At 37.8% G+C, this 17,017-nt stretch overlaps 1 protein-coding gene and 1 long non-coding RNA gene across 5 annotated transcripts in view; both read left to right on the plus strand.

Moving 5' to 3' along the window:
* Nucleotides 1-4,812, plus strand: part of LOC139124035 (uncharacterized) — a 104,505-nt gene extending 99,693 nt beyond the window's left edge. For all 4 annotated transcript variants that reach the window (XR_011549839.1, XR_011549837.1, XR_011549836.1 and 1 more), the window contains one exon: nt 2,974-4,812. This is a non-coding gene — a long non-coding RNA (uncharacterized lncRNA). The remainder of the gene's footprint in view (nt 1-2,973) is intronic.
* Nucleotides 4,813-6,827: 2,015 nt separating this feature from the next.
* LOC139124029 (origin recognition complex subunit 4-like) overlaps nt 6,828-17,017 on the plus strand; it is a 43,092-nt gene continuing 32,902 nt past the window's right edge. The window contains exons 1-3 of the mRNA XM_070690165.1: nt 6,828-7,063; nt 10,660-10,750; nt 12,158-12,319. Of these exons, the coding sequence (XP_070546266.1) occupies nt 6,933-7,063; nt 10,660-10,750; nt 12,158-12,319 (384 nt within the window). The 5' untranslated portion in view covers nt 6,828-6,932. The remainder of the gene's footprint in view (nt 7,064-10,659; nt 10,751-12,157; nt 12,320-17,017) is intronic.

Here is a 17,017-nt window from a genome sequence, read left to right on the forward strand (position 1 = left end):
GAGGTACAGTATGAAGCATCATAAGGTCTCCCATCATACCATATATGAAGGGTGTACCACTTGTGGTTACTGAGTTATGGACAAATATGTATATTGAGGTCATCGAGGTCATGTGACATTTTGTCAAAATAATTGTATTGCTAAGTTATCCCTATATACAAAAAATCAGACCTCTAGCTCTATTGACTGCTGCTCAAAATTAGATATGCACATAACTAATGAGGTACAATATGTGGCGTCATAAGGTGTCCCATCATACCATATATGAAGGGTGTAGCACTTGTGGTTACTGAGTTATGGACAAATATGTATATTTGAGGTCAAAGGTCACCGAGGTCACATGACATTTTGTCAAAAAAATTGTATTGCTAAGTTATCCCTATATACCAAAAATCAGACCTCTAGCTCTATTGGCTCGCTCAAAATTAGATATGCACATAATTAATGAGGTACAGTATGTGGCATCATAAGTGTCCCATCATACCATACATGAAGGGTGTAGCACTTGTGGTTACTGAGTTATGGACAAATATGTATATTTGAGGTCAAAGGTCACCGAGGTCACACGACATTTTGTCAAAAAAATTGTATTGCTAAGTTATCCCTATATACCAAAAATCAGACCTCTAGCTCTATTGGCTCGCTCAAAATTAGATATGCACATAATTAATGAGGTACAATATGTGGCATCATAAAGTGTCCCATCATACCATACATGAAGGTAGTAGCACTTGTGGTTACTGAGTTATGGACAAATATGTATATTTGAGGTCAAAGGTCACCGAGGTCACGTGACATTTTGTCAAAAAAATTGTATTGCTAAGTTATCCCTATATACCAAAAATCAGACCGCTAGCTCTATTGGCTTGCTCAAAATTAGATATGCACATAATTAATGAGGTACAATATGTGGCGTCATAAGCTGTCCCATCATACCATATATGAAGGGTGTAGCACTTGTGGTTACCGAGTTATGGACATATATATATATTTGAGGTCAAAGGTCACTAAGGTCACGTGACATTTTGTCAAAATATCTGAGATATCTGCGTGAATGGATGGACTCATGGATGGACTCATGGACGGACATGACCCAATCTATAAGCCCCCTGGACTTCATCCGTGGGGACTAAAAACTGTGTCACTGCATCCTTTTTGCAATATGAATACGATGAGAAACTAAATTTTTATTTTTCTTGGCCTTATACATGGGAGTCTATGGACTGCCTTATACATGGGAGTCTATGGACTGCCTTATACATGGGAGTCTATGGACTGCCTTATACATGGGAGTCTTTGGACTGCCTTATACATGGGAGTCTATGGAGACTGCCTTATACATGGGAGTCTATGGAGGTGAAAACTAAAAAGTCCTCTAACACGGCCAAATTTGATCGCATTGTGAAACAAATCGACGTGCATCTGTATGGGGTAGGGTACTATCCTTGTGCAAAGTTTGAAAGAAATTGACCTGGGCATCTCTGAGATATCTGCGTGAACGGACGGACGCACAGACGCACGGACGGACGCAAGCACGCACGACATGACCAAACCTATAAGTCCCCCCGGACGGTGTCCGTGGGGACTAAAAAGACTCATAGACAAGGGTTAAGAACCATGAAGACTGCTTTTTGAAATCTACACAGGTATTGTCATCCAAAGTAAATATATTGGGGAAAATGCTGTAGCTGGCCATAAAATGTTACAACTTTTAGAAGATATTATTATAACTGGGGGCTATCCTAAAATTCAGATTTTATTTAAAAAAGGAAATTGAACTCAGAAGACACGAAATTGCATTAGACATCAGCAATTATATCACTGTTGTTATTACAGTAACTGCACTCTCAAGTTTCAGTGAGTTATCAGTCACTTGCTGCCAAACAAACTCAGATACACTGTCATTTATTTTTGTTGAAAATCTGACCTTATCAGTAGTGTACACATTCAATTGTAAACATTCAGTATATCAAGATTTATTGCAATAAATCATCTCTACATTCAAAACTTGAATTTGAGCTTTTTGTACATCTTTTAAATATTAGTCATTTGCATTTTTAATGTTATGAGAATGATATTGAGTGATATGGCAACAAACTAGGCCAACATGTACACGGAAACTTGCCATTATGAATGCATTATGTCTAATGTTTGCTTTCAAAAGGTCTGCTTTAGTCACAAGGTCAACAAGACATTTGTAGTATGAAATCAGGGGAATGTAATGAAATTCTCTTTTGTCCAGGTTTTCATATTTCTCAAAACATACATTTATCAAATGTACATATGATTGTTTTAAGGTAATTGTCATATGACAAAGTTAAAAAGTAACTAGAAGCATATCAAAAACAAAGAATCAGTTACTTCAGCCGTTTGCCAGGCTACAATTTTTGATGTGTCCATCCCTTCCACAAACACTACAGGAATACATAGCTTTGTATGTTTACCTGCTTTGTGTAATCTGTGCTTTTACAACCACAAGAGCCACATAATATTCCTGGTTAACATTTGGATTTACTGGTGATGGGGTCGCCATGTTTTTGAAATTCCCAATTGTGCTGTTTCATTGGATAACTTCACAAAACTGGTTTATGAAAGAATTGTTTTCTGCCCTTTCCAGAGTGTTTTATCAGTATGATATACATTGAGTGAAAAGTGGGAGGGGTCCCCTTATATAATTGCGCTCCTTATTTTTCTAGGCCCCCCATACCCTGTTTTTCATTGCCCCCCCCCTCATTTTCTCTTCTGCCCTCCCTCTCTGTTGTAAATAATGCTCGTTCCCTAAACTTCTACATTTACTTGGCTTCTAAGTTCTGCTGAACTTTGTGAAGTGACTCTGTGGACTGAAGTGAGATGAAAACCCCCTAACTTTTTAACAAACAATACAGCTCTGTGTATACTTTGCCTGATGGCTATCAATTCTAATTGCCAACCTTGTGTCAACATTGAGCTTATTTTCTCTATCTTTTTCACCAGATTCATGTAGATGGTTGGATAAAAGGAAAATCAGGACATATATTTTGATTTCGAAATTTGAGGGTCAAAAATTATCAACTTCTGTTTTGAGCACATTATGGAAGGATTTCAAGTAGCAAAGTCCCATAAACCTTGCGATAAAATCTGATGATTTTGTGAGTAGAAAAAACCAGCATTGATAAAAAGGGCATGTTTCGGATACATTATATTGAAGTGAAAGTGTTATTCCTGGAGGTAGGTTATTTTTTATTTAATGAAAAAATGTCTGATAATGGAATATTAATTACTTGTGTATATACATAATACAAAGCACTTGCACTGAAAATGATGTGCGTATTGTATGTGAGCACCTCGCAAACACCAGTATTGTTGCATGGTCAACTCTGATACTACTGACAGTTGACTGATGCATAGTGAATGACTTGACCATACTCCATCACTGTGTTTTATTGGCACCAGAACTGCAAGCACTCTTGATGGCCCCAGAGTCTAAAAGTCTTTGAGAAAAAAAAATCTCTAGGTTTTTTTTGTATTGTAAGATTAATTATACTATGAATTGCTGTTTTAGTGGTATGGTATAAAACGAGGTAGGAACAACCAAACAACAGTTTGTGATACAATGGGACAAAGTAGACAACTCAATTAAGAATGTTATTGATTGTAAACTAGGGGGTACATACATGGCAGGGTAAGCTGGGGGTTCTTTGTAATTTAGAGTTTGGCTAGGGGGCCTGAAAGGAGGACTTGAACACAGCTCATAAATCATGTAGTTCAGATTGTAATTTACATGGTAACCAAGATGAGACTATAATGTATGTGACATTTCTCAGCAAACAAAATTAAGAAATGTAAAATTTCAAATTACAGTTCACTTCTTGCAGCCACTTTGTGAAGGTTTTTCTCTCTACTTCACATAAAAGACTTTTTCTTATGTAAAACCACAAAACTATTTGTATGATAATCAGTTGCTTCATCTGTGAGGGTTAAGACTTTGCGTATCATGAAATTGTCCAACCACGTTTTCAACTTTGCCATACTACTAGAGCAGTGATGTGTACGTAATATCAACATCACGCTACTTCAACAGAATTATATATATAAAAATGACTTGAAGAAAAGTATTTTTTATTACGTAGGGAAAAAAGCCAGGTTCTGCGAAAAACCCCTCGAAAGTTCCCCACCATCACCCCTTTTTAGTGAGATTTTAAGTCTGGGTATAAAAACAAAGCGGGTCACTTTACTCATTTTTAGGGGTGTTGGAGGGGGACATGACCTGGATTAGCAGTAGTTGTACCTCTGACATCACATCATTTTTGAGTTTGAGAATATTTTGAATGTTGATACAAAATGTGTGCCAAGCTTGCATATTTTACGCTGTAAAATCTGCTATGGTGAAAAATTTCAAGGATCAGTAGAGCCTGTTACATAGCCAGTAGAATGAAAAAAGAATCAGTCATATTGGATGGTCCAGGGTATTTGTTGTCAATGGCAACAGGGTATAACAGTGAGCATGTGCAGTGTGGGAGGCACTCGCTCCCACAGAGCATGCTCAGAAAAGTTTTATTAGATTTTACATAGTCAGGCAACCCTGGGTCGTCTGAGCATGCTCATTGTAAAGTTTGAAAGTAAAGCTTCCAATGTACAGACAGGACAATCAGCATGATCGAGATTTTTTCTCAGTTTTAGTTTTGTCTTTTTTACGGAATCAAAAATGATGTGATGTCTGGTTGTAAGTTTAAAGAAGAGTTTTTTTGTTATTTTTGTTTTAACTTTGTTCTGATAGTAGAGCTGTAGATTTGAATTGCGTATCTGTGAGTATTAAAGGATTTATCAAATACATCGCTACTCTCATTGTTTTTGTTTTTTTTCAAAAAACACACTCATTTACCTTGTCCATGTTTTGGTTGATGAATTTGTTAGAGCTATAGTACATTAAACTTTTTGCCGTTTTTCAGTATTTTTTTCCATGCATCAAGAACATACAGTTTCTTGGTCAATCTCGTACGCAATACTTGGTTGGTCAGTGTGGGAAGTGCATGTTTAGGGTTGACAAATGAATTCAAGTACGGATCTGAATATTATTAGAAATGTTAGCAATGCAGAACACACTGACACAGTCACTAGACATATCAATACAGTCAGTGTTGATAAGCTGAGTAATGGGTGTTACGTTTGCTGTGGGAAGTAAACTTAGAAACAGTGGCTGATAAATGAGACAAAAACCTGAAGACAATATAGTGGTCTAAATTACATTTCTTTTGTTTCTATCTGCATATAGTGCTGAAAGTCTTCAGTTGCAGACAATTTGCCAATAGACAAAAAGTTCCACAAAAAGTAAAAGAAATTTGCTTTTTCAGAAGCTAAAAAAGCATTTTCCTTCACATGATTTCAACATTGGATAAACTTTTCCCATATTCAGAGAATTGTCCTGACGATTCCGTGATGACTGTGATCAGACACGCTATTAAAATCTAGCTGATACCAGGACTTTCTCCGCTAGGTTTCTCAAGATATCTTTTATTAGACTTCACTGCTAGGGTTGTCATCAAGATATCTTTTGTTTGACTCAATAAATATGGCTTCCATACTTTCACTTACTTTCAACAAACACAACAGACAATTCTTTGTCAGTAAAGTAGCAAGTACTTAGGACTTCCTATATGGTCAACAGAGGAAAACAAAGTCAAGAGAACAGGAATATAAGTAGCAGTAAAAAATATGAAAAAAACAAAAACAGTGCTTTACAATTTGTCACAATAGGAAATGAAGTACATGATTGCATGATACAGGAACAGATAGGTAAAGCACCTCAATGAAAGAAGCAACTGGTAGAAGTGACCATGAACCACAATTGCTTGATAGAGGGCGCACCAACACAGGTGTCAAAAGGGAAAAAGTTGCTCTTTTTTGGCTTTTTCATGAATTTTGTGATACTGTTTATTACTTGAATTTAGAAACATTATTGCAGTACTGGTGAAATGTTCACAACCTCAACTGCTTGCAGGCAGACAAGATTGAATATTCATTGAAACATAGCTTTTGCTATGAAATCTTAATTGATGTTGCCTGTCATACAGATACGGATAGCAGTTTCTATTTGTCATTGAAAACAATGTTAGCATTTTATGTAAGTTGATGAATTTCATAAAATATAGGAAATTCTATTGAAAAAACGTTGCATGTCCAATTTTGATGTAGATTGTTGTAGCATAGAATGTGGAAATTCAGCAAAGTCATGCTGAAATGACACTGATGAGTAATACTCATTACAAAACACTGCTGAAAAGTTTGTCAGATAGGTGAACTGAGGTATGTGTACGGCAGAGCATGTGATTGGCAGAAACCAGCATATGTCTGTGCTTGTACCACCACTATTAAACAGTGGTTCAAGATGACCCTATTGTTATTTTGATCCTCTTGTTTTTCCTTTAACTTGGAAAATTATTTATTTGCCTTGAATGACGTGACATTAATTGAATCCGTTTAGACGTCTTACTGACATCTCCCAAAATATAACTTAAGAGGGCGCCAGACTGAAGTTGCTGAACCCACGGGCTGGCTGTGCGGCGCTTGCAAACCACGGAACGCTCAAGAATTAAAAAGAAATATGAAAAATGAAAGTAATGTAGCTGAAATCATTCTTACGTTCATTGAAAATTCAAAATTGAAATATTTGCTATTATGTTTTCGTGCGTTTACAAAGAGTTTTAAAATAGGTCACCAACAATTTTTACGACGAATTCGAGACTAGGAATAACTTCAGACGGGTGTACGATGGCATGGCGGCCTCGTTGAATTTCTTGAATACACCGTATGCGTATCCGTACATGGTGGCACTACTATTTGTATAAGATTGGTGAAGAACTTTTTTGGATATATGACACTTTTTATAATACTTACAAAAATTCCGACTTGCTACATAAGGTGTTCAACTTTGCCAATCGTCTGAAAAGTCCGTGATGTTTCGTAGGAAGTCTATCGTCAAACTTGCTGAAGATGGATGTCCTCGTGAAGTCCAGCGGATTTTGAGAGAAAGACTTTCTCAGAAGTCTGTTCAAACGAAAGTGTATGGCCTTGACAGCCAGAGGAGGTTCGTATTTTGGGCATCATTGTACAAGTGGTATAGCAACAAACTGATGACGTCAAATCGCCGTACACAATACACAGTGCCATAATTTCAAGGCGTCTGTGTTTTGTGTACGGCGATTTGACGTCATCAGTTTCTGGCTATACCACTTGTAAAAGGAGGTCCGTATTTTGTTGTGTCTTATCTCTGTGATTTACTTGTACGTTTATTCAAAATCAAATGATGGATGTGGCCATGGGTCGATCCGTCCATCGACGTTTTGACTCGCCCCTCAGTATTTCATTGTGACCACAGTTCACCCTGCCTGCAGCCTCACGGTGATGTTTAGGTGATGAGGAAAGGCCCACTTTTCCCACTACTCAGAGTTGTAACGGAAAGTTGTTTGCTACAGAACTGCATAACGTAGACACATTCTTGTTAGGCGTGACTGAAGTGATCCGTAATTATGAAATTTATATTACTTAATAAAATCGTTTTAGATTTTTTATTTGTGTACATCCTTTCAACTACAATACTTGAAAAACCTCTTAGTTTGGGTTCAGATCATACTAGTTAACTCAACACTGTCATCTTCAGTGCTTTTGGGTCCTACTAATACTAGTGCCCGTGACTGCCCGTAGCTGCCCGAGGAAAAAGTAGGCCATTTAATTTCGCCAATTTTAACACTAAGCCAATAGGTTCAACTTATATCATGCCCAGCCAACCAAAAGTATCATTGATTTGGTGTTAACCTGATGTTTTCTCGAGCTGTTTTGGAACTCAGAAGACACCGGACTTGGAGGACGTCACCAGCTTGATAGTGAGATCATATCATTCAGTGCAAGAGGTTGTATGATATCCTAGCCACACGCATGCAGCTTGACAGCCTAACACCCCTTGCACTGTATGGTATGATCTCACAATCAATGGTATGATCTCACAATCAATGGTATGATCTCACAATCAATGGTATGATCTCACAAGCAAGCTGGGGACGTCTTTCTAGTCGATAATCCAGCATCTTCTGAGTTCCAAAACCACTAGAGAAAACATCAAGTGAACGCCAAATGAATGATATTTTGGTTAGCCTGGCATGATATAAGTTGAACCTATTGGCTTAGTGTTAAAATTGGTGAAATTTGAACTACTTTTTGCTCCCATAGCCATATGTATATATGGCAATGGAAGCTATTCTTATAGGCTAGGGAAATGTCTGTATGTATGTATGTCTGTATGTCTGTATGTCTGTACTCTGTATGTCTGTATGTCTGTATGTCTGTCCGTCAACATCAAAAACTCCAAAACCGCTGCATATTTCATCTTGATATTTGGTGTGTACATGGATGATGGGCTGTAGATGAGATTTTGTTCAAATGAAGTTGTCATTGCCAAAAATATGCAAATTAGTGCCAAAAAAGGCGTTTTGGTAAAAAATCTCAACCGCTAGTCAGACAGCTTTGATATTTGGTATAGGGGTCTCTAGGGATAACCCAACTTGGATTTGTTCAAATTGTGATGAAATATGCAAATCTGTATTTTAAGGAATTTTTTTGTCATTTTTGGTCAAAAATTTATTTCATCAAAAGCGCTTGTCTGACAGCTTTGATATTTGGTATACAGGTCCCTAGGGATAACCCAACTTAGATTTGTTCAAATTGTAATGAAATAAGCAAATCTGTATTTTTAGGAATTTTTTGTCATTTTTGGTCAAAAATTTATTTCATCAAAAGCGCTTGTCTGACAGCTTTGATATTTGGTATACAGGTCCCTAGGGATAGCCCAACTTGGATTTGTTCAAATTGTGATGAAATAAGCAAATCTGTATTTTTAAGGAATTTTTTTGTCATTTTTGGTCAAAAATTTATTTCATCAAAACCGCTCGTCTGACAGCTTTGATATTTGGTATACAGGTTCCTACAGATAAACTGAATATGATATACGGAATATATGATGAAATCTGCAATTTTGTATTTTTGGTGCAATTTTTGCCATTTTTGGTCAAAAAATGTGTTTCTCAAAAACTACTTGTCTGATGCCTTTGATATTTGGTATACAGGTTCCTGGGGGTTCTCTTAGTGTGATATAGTGAAATTTGATGAAATCTTCAATTTTTGTATTTTTGGGTCAGTTTTTGCCGTTTTTGGTCAAAATATTTGTTTCTCAAAAGTTACTCATGTGATAGCTTTGATATTTGGTATACATTTTTATACATAATTATGATGAAATCATCAATTTTGTATTTTTGCAGCTAATTTTGCCATTTTAGGTCAGGCCATCCTGAAATGAGCTATCAAAGATCTCAACCTTCTTCATCAATACATATGTCACAAAACGTTGCTCTCTACATAACACAGCAGAGCTCTGTCGACCATTGGGTCGTTGTTAGCTCTTATAGCCGTATGTATATATGTTTACTAGTTTACATTTTATTGAAAATCTCAATAGCCACTGAGCAGATTAGATGAAAAATTAGCATGTAAGTACTTTGGCTGACCTGAAATGATTGTGCACATCTTGGGTCAGTATCTTGGACTTGCTATTTTTCATGAATTTTTTTGTAATTTTCTCCCATTTTTGGTCAAAAAATCTTCTTCTCTGAAACCACAAGTCTGATTGATTTGAAACTTGGTATGGAAGTGCATAGGAGTGACCTTTCCCAAATCTGGGCAAATCGTGGTGAACTTTGCATATTTGCATTTTTTGGCTATTTTTTCATTTTGATCAAAAATTTTTTTTTAACTCTAAAACCACACGTCCGATTGAGTTGAAACTTAGTATAGAGGTTTTTACGGGTGACGTCAGTAAGATTTGATCAAATTCTGGTGAAATTTGCATAATTTTATTTTATTGGGGAATTGTTTCTATTTGTGATAAAAAAATCTTTTAGCTTGATTTTAGCTTGTTTTGATAACTCTATGGGAGCGACCAGTGACATTGTCACTATTTTTACTCTGGCAGTCCTCAGTCAGTTCTTGGGCAGTCCTCAGGCAGCTACGGGGTCAGTTCTTGGGCTGTCCTCAGGCAGCAACGGGGTCAGTTCTTGGGCTGTCCTCAGGCAGCAACGGGGTCAGTTCTTGGGCAGTCCTCAGGCAGCAACGGGGTCAGTTCTTGGGCAGTCCTCAGGCAGCAACGGGGTCAGTTCTTGGGCAGTCCTCAGGCAGCAACGGGGTCAGTTCTTGGGCTGTCCTCAGGCAGCAACGGGGTCAGTTCTTGGGCAGTCCTCAGGCAGCAACGGGGTCAGTTCTTGGGCAGTCCTCAGGCAGCAACGGGGTCAGTTCTTGGGCTGTCCTCAGGCAGCAACGGGGTCAGTTCTTGGGCAGTCCTCAGGCAGCAACGGGGTCAGTTCTTGGGCAGTCCTCAGGCAGCTACGGGGTCAGTTCTTGGGCAGTCCTCAGGCAGCTACGGGGTCAGTTCTTGGGCAGTCCTCAGGCAGCTACGGGGTCAGTTCTTGGGCAGTCCTCAGGCAGCAACGGGCAGTCCTCAGGCAGCTACGGGCAGTCACGGGCAGTAATTAGTAGGGCCGCAGTGCTTTTATGATAAAAGGACTAGAACTATTATGCACACATTTTTGCAAATTGATGAAAAGATCTGATGAAACTGTAAGTTTTGTTTCATTTTAGACATCTTTTAGATCTTATGAGAAGGTGTGTTTCCATGGGGGAAAGCAACTCAGCTTTAGTGATTGGTCCCAGAGGCAGTGGTAAAACAATGGTAAGAATAGAATAATTTCTTTTCAGTAGACCAAAGACAGTAGCATTCAGCAGACAAAATGGGAGAAAATACCCCCCTCCCTCCAAATCAGGAAAATACTCCTGATATTTAGACTGCTTTTGACAATAGTTCTGGGCAAAGTGATAGACATTTGCACATTTAGAAAAGTTTACTAATATGTTCATTATCACATTATGGTTGGTTCACCATCAATGTTATCTCACTGTTTCTCTCCAAAAAAGAAGGGGGGGGGGGAATGTCATCCTCTGGTTGAAAATTAATGGGGGGGGGGGGGTGTTCTGATTCAGGGGTTCTATAAGTCTCAGAAACTTTGCAAATTGAAGTTTAGAATTCTAAGATGTTATCTGTTGATATGTTTTTCACCAGCTTACCACCCAATAACAATATTGATATTGTAAGGGCAAACAAGAAAATATTTGTGATAAAGATATTATGCGCCTCGAAAGTGAAAGACTTAAAGTTTTGCTCAAACTTTCCTTAAGAAATTTTTCAACCATTCTTTTTCAAAATCAAGAATAAAAATCGGGGGTCACCGTGCAAATTTTGGTACTAGAGAAACAAATAACCCAAGATTTACCGATATTAGAAATTCAAAATGGCCGCCATCCATGTATTAACTCTATGGAGAAAGATAAAAATTTTGGAATTTCGAAAAACTAAGCCGGTAAAAAGTTTTTTTACACTGAGAGCTTTAAAATGAATCCCCACAAGAGGTTTATCAGAAGAGAATTGTAAAAGTTTGAGAGTCCGAATGTCTGTCCCCGAGGTGCGTTCTACCTTAAACAAATAATACATGAATGACAGTATTATTAAACATTTCACCTATTTTGAGTGAAAAATGTCAAATTAATCAGCCAGAATAAAAAAAATTGAGTTCCTTACATTATTACCTCTGGCTTAACACAACTGGTGATCAACAATAAATTTAGTTTTGTCTTCCCAGTGGTCTGTATGTTTATCCAACTGTGAACAGTAAACTAAAGGGTTTATTCCAAATTGTATTGGTAAAATGATTTTCTAGAGTTTGCTTTGCTTTGCATGAACAGAGTGACATGAAGTGATGTTGTGACTAGTGCGCCCTCTACAACAAGCTGTTTCTTCTGAGTAAAATACCAGTGTTAACATAGTCTGTAAAAAAATGTAATATTGCAATGAATAAATTATTCACTTGGATTTTATTTCAAGAATAAAATCTACTTTGAATTCAATAAATTTAACTATTTGTTATTAATTTAAATTGAGAAATTTAATCCATTCCCATGAATGTAATGGTTTGATTGTTTTGTTTGTAACATAATGGTTCAGTCCATATAATGGAATGTAGTGGTGTAAAGAGTACTGACTTACAGAAATCAAGTGAATGACATGGATTTGATTTGCTTGTAGCTGTTACAGAGTGTACTGGATGAAGTGAAATCAGACAAAATAGCCAAGGAGAATTTATTACAAGTCAACTTGAATGGTTTACTTCAGACAGATGATAGGATTGCTCTCAAGGAAATTACAAGACAGCTACAACTGGAAAATACCCTTGGAGATAAAGTCTTTGTAAGTGATAGCATTGCTGAGGTTACTGGACTTAGGTCAAAGACAAAAATTATAAATTGTGTTGCCATGCAGGTAGAATGCACCTTATATTCCATTCGGTGTATCTAATAAGTTTACAATATACAGAAAATTTGTTTAAAATTTCAACATTATATTGACAGCCTCACATTATATCTGTGTTGATTAGGTCTGGAAGAATAAGAGTTATTACGCTTGTATAGTGGTACAAGTATACATGTATGGTGGTACTGGTATTGTATAGTGGTACCAGTATACATGTACAGTGGTACTGGTATTGTATAGTGGTACCAGTATACATGTACAGTGGTACTGGTATTCTATAGTGGTAGCATTATACATGTACAGTGGTACTGGTATTGTATAGTGGTAGCAGTATACATGTACAGTGGTACTGCTATTGTACTGCTATTGTATAGTGGTAGCAGTATACATGTACAGTGGTACTGGTATTGTATAGTGGTACCAGTATACGTGTACAGTGGTACTGGTATTGTATAGTGGTACCAGTATACATGTACAGTGGTACTGGTATTGTATAGTGGTACCAGTATACATGTACAGTGGTACTGGTATTGTATAGTGGTACCAGTATACATGTACAGTGGTACTGGTATTGTATAGTGGTACCAGTATACATGTACAGTGGTACTGTTATTGTATAGTGGTACCAGTATACATGTACAGTGGTACTGGTATTGTATAGTGGTACCAGTATACATGTACAGTGGTACTGGTATTGTATAGTGGTACCAGTATACATGTACAGTGGTACTGGTATTGTATAGTGGTACCAGTATACATGTACAGTGGTACTGGTATTGTATAGTGGTACCAGTATACATGTACAGTGGTACTGGTATTGTATAGTGGTACCAGTATACATGTACAGTGGTACTGTTATTGTATAGTGGTACCAGTATACATGTACAGTGGTACTGGTATTGTATAGTGGTACCAGTATACATGTACAGTGGTACTGGTATTGTATAGTGGTAGCAGTATACATGTACAGTGGTACTTCTATTGTATAGTGGTAGCAGTATACATGTACAGTGGTACTGGTATTGTATAGTGGTACCAGTATACGTGTACAGTGGTACTGGTATTGTATAGTGGTAGCAGTATACATGTACAGTGGTACTATTATTGTATAGTGGTACCAGTATACATGTACAGTGGTACTGGTATTGTATAGTGGTAGCAGTATACATGTACAGTGGTACTATTATTGTATAGTGGTAGCAGTATACATGTACAGTGGTACTGGTATTGTATAGTGGTACCAGTATACATGTACAGTGGTACTGATATTGTATAGTGGTACCAGTATACATGTACAGTGGTCCTGGTATCGTATAGTGGTACCAATATACATGTACCGTGGTACTGGTATTGTATAGTGGTAGCAGTATACATGTACAGTGGTACTGGTATTGTATAGTGGTAGCAGTATACATGTACAGTGGTACTGCTATTGTATAGTGGTAGCAGTATACATGTACAGTGGTACTGGTATTGTATAGTGGTACCAGTATACGTGTACAGTGGTACTATTATTGTATAGTGGTACCAGTATACATGTACAGTGGTACTGGTATTGTATAGTGGTACCAGTATACATGTACGGTGGTACTGGTATTGTATAGTGGTAGCAGTATACATGTACAGTGTTACTGATATTGTATAGTGGTAGCAGTATACGTGTACAGTGTTACTGATATTGTATAGTGGTACCAGTATACATGTACAGTGGTACTGGTATTGTATAGTGGTACCAGTACATGTACAGTGGTACTGGTATTGTATAGTGGTACCAGTATACATGTACAGCGGTACTGGTATTGTATAGTGGTACCAGTATACATGTACAGTGGTACTGGTATTGTATAGTGGTACCAGTATACATGTACAGTGGTACTGGTATTGTATAGTGGTACCAGTATACATGTACAGTGGTACTGGTATTGTATAGTGGTACCAGTATACATGTACAGTGGTACTGGTATTGTATAGTGGTACCAGTATACATGTACAGTGGTACTGGTATTGTATAGTGGTACCAGTATACATGTACAGTGGTACTGGTATTGTATAGTGGTACCAGTATACATGTACAGTGGTACTGGTATTGTATAGTGGTACCAGTATACATGTACAGCGATACTGGTATTGTATAGTGGTACCAGTATACATGTACAGTGGTACTGGTATTGTATAGTGGTACCAGTATACATGTACAGTGGTACTGATATTGTATAGTGGTACCAGTATACGTGTACAGTGTTACTGATATTGTATAGTGGTACCAGTATACATGTACAGTGGTACTGGTATTGTATAGTGGTACCAGTACATGTACAGTGGTACTGGTATTGTATAGTGGTACCAGTATAAATGTACAGCGGTACTGGTATTGTATAGTGGTACCAGTATACATGTTCAGTGGTACTGGTATTGTATATCAGGGCTGTCAATGTTTTTCAGAATAGAAGGGTACAAGTGAAAGAACAGGAGGGTACAGCCTTGTGCGGAGCGAAGCGGAGCAAGGCGTGTACGCAAGCGCACGTGGGGGGGGGGGGCCAGGAGGGGGTGTCCCCCCTCCTGAAGGTGAAGCTTTTCTAATTATTCATCTTCAATTGGTGGCCTGTGGTGGCACTTTTGAGGGCAATTTACTGTCAAGTTTATTATAACTGAAGTATAAAAAGTAACATGAAATTGAATCTTGTGAAATAAATTATGGAAGACAAACAGAAGTATTACAGAGTTTATATGTTTATTGATACACCAGGTTATTATTATTTGCCTACAAATTGTGTTGAATTACAACCTGCTTAATAAAGATCATAATCTGAACCATAATCAGAATCACTGGAGTACTCATCTAAGCCCAAGGCTTGTACCGGTATAGCAGTACCAGCTGACAATACCTCAATATTGTGTGATTCTCAGGCTGATGAAACAGTAGCTTCAGAAACTACATCTGCAAAAACTATTTCTTCAGATGTAGCTTTAGAAACTACACCTGCAGAAACTATTTCTTAAGAAACAACATCTGCAGAAAGTAATTCAATAATTGTAATACGTTCCCTTTCAAAAACAGCTAATCGTATTAGAATTTAAAAAAATCTTGTCCCCACTGCAAAACTGATGTCATAACGTCACGACAAAAAATTCCGATCTGCGTCTGGTTGATACTGCTGTAATTTTATTGGACACCGTGGTGCGAAGCACCAAAGGTGTCCTATGTCGCCACAATGTCTGTGTGTGTGTCCGTCTGTCCGTCCGTCCGTCCGTCCGTCCGTCTGTCCGTCCGTCCGTAGACAGATTTTGTTCCACTCATAACTTAAGAACCCTTTGGTCCAATGTCATGCAATTTGGTATTTGGTATTATCATGATGAGACTTAGATCTGATTAGATTTTGGTGGGTGTGGCTTATTAATTAATTGCTCATTTGCATATTTTATGACTTTTTTCGTTCACGCAGATATCTCAGAGACGTCTGGAGCGATTTCGTTCAAACTTAGTAAAAGGATATTACTCTACCTCATACAGATGCACGTTGATTTGTTTCACAATGCGATCAAATTTGGCGGTGTTAGAGGACTTTTTAGTTTTTCCTCCATAGACTCCCCTGTATAAGGCAATCCATAGACTCCCATGTATAAGGCAATCCATAGACTCCCATGTATAAGGCAATCCATAGACTCCCATGGTTAAGGCCGTCCATAGACTCCCATGTATAAGGCAGTCCATAGACTCCCATGTATAAGGAAGTCCATAGACTCCCATGTATAAGGCAATCCATAGACTCCCATGTATAAGGCAATCCATAGACTCCCATGTTTAAGGCAGTCCATAGACTCCCATGTATAAGGCAGTCCATAGACTCCCATGTATAAGGCAGTCCATAGACTCCCATGTATAAGGCAGTCCATAGACTCCCATGTATAAGGCAGTCCATAGACTCCCATGTATAAGGCCAAGAAAAATAAAAATTTAGTTTCTCATAGTATTCATATTGCAAAAAGGATGCAGTGACACAGTTTTTAGTTCCCACAGATAAAGTCCAGGGGGGCTCATAGATTGGGTCATGTCAGTCCGTCAGTCCATCCATGTGAGTCCATCCGTTCACGCAGATATCTCAGACGCTTTCACAAAATGTCACGTGACCTTTGACCTCAAATATACATATTTGTCCATAACTCGGTAACCACAAGTGCTAAACCTTTCATATATGGTATGATGGGACACCCTATGATGCCACATATTGTACCTCATTAATTATGTGCATATCTAATTTTGAGCAAGCCAATAGAGCTAGAGGTCTGATTTTTGGTATATATGGATAACTTAGCAATACAATTTTTTTTGACAAAATGTCATGTGACCTTGGTGACCTTTGACCTCAAATATACATATTTGTCCATAACTCAGTAATCACTAATGCTACACCCTTCATATTTGGTATGATGGGACACCTTATGACGCCACATATTGTTCCTCATTAATTATGTGCATATCTAATTTTGAGCGAGCCAATAGAGCCAGAGGTCTGATTTTTGGTATGTACGGATAACTTAGCAATGCAATTTTTTTGACAAAATGTCACGTGACCTCAATTACCTTTGACCTCAAATATACATATTTGTGCATAACTCAGTAACCACAAGTGCTAC

Source organism: Ptychodera flava (assembly GCF_041260155.1).
Source record: "Ptychodera flava strain L36383 chromosome 23 unlocalized genomic scaffold, AS_Pfla_20210202 Scaffold_23__1_contigs__length_28996876_pilon, whole genome shotgun sequence".
Taxonomy (NCBI): Eukaryota; Metazoa; Hemichordata; class Enteropneusta; family Ptychoderidae; genus Ptychodera; species Ptychodera flava.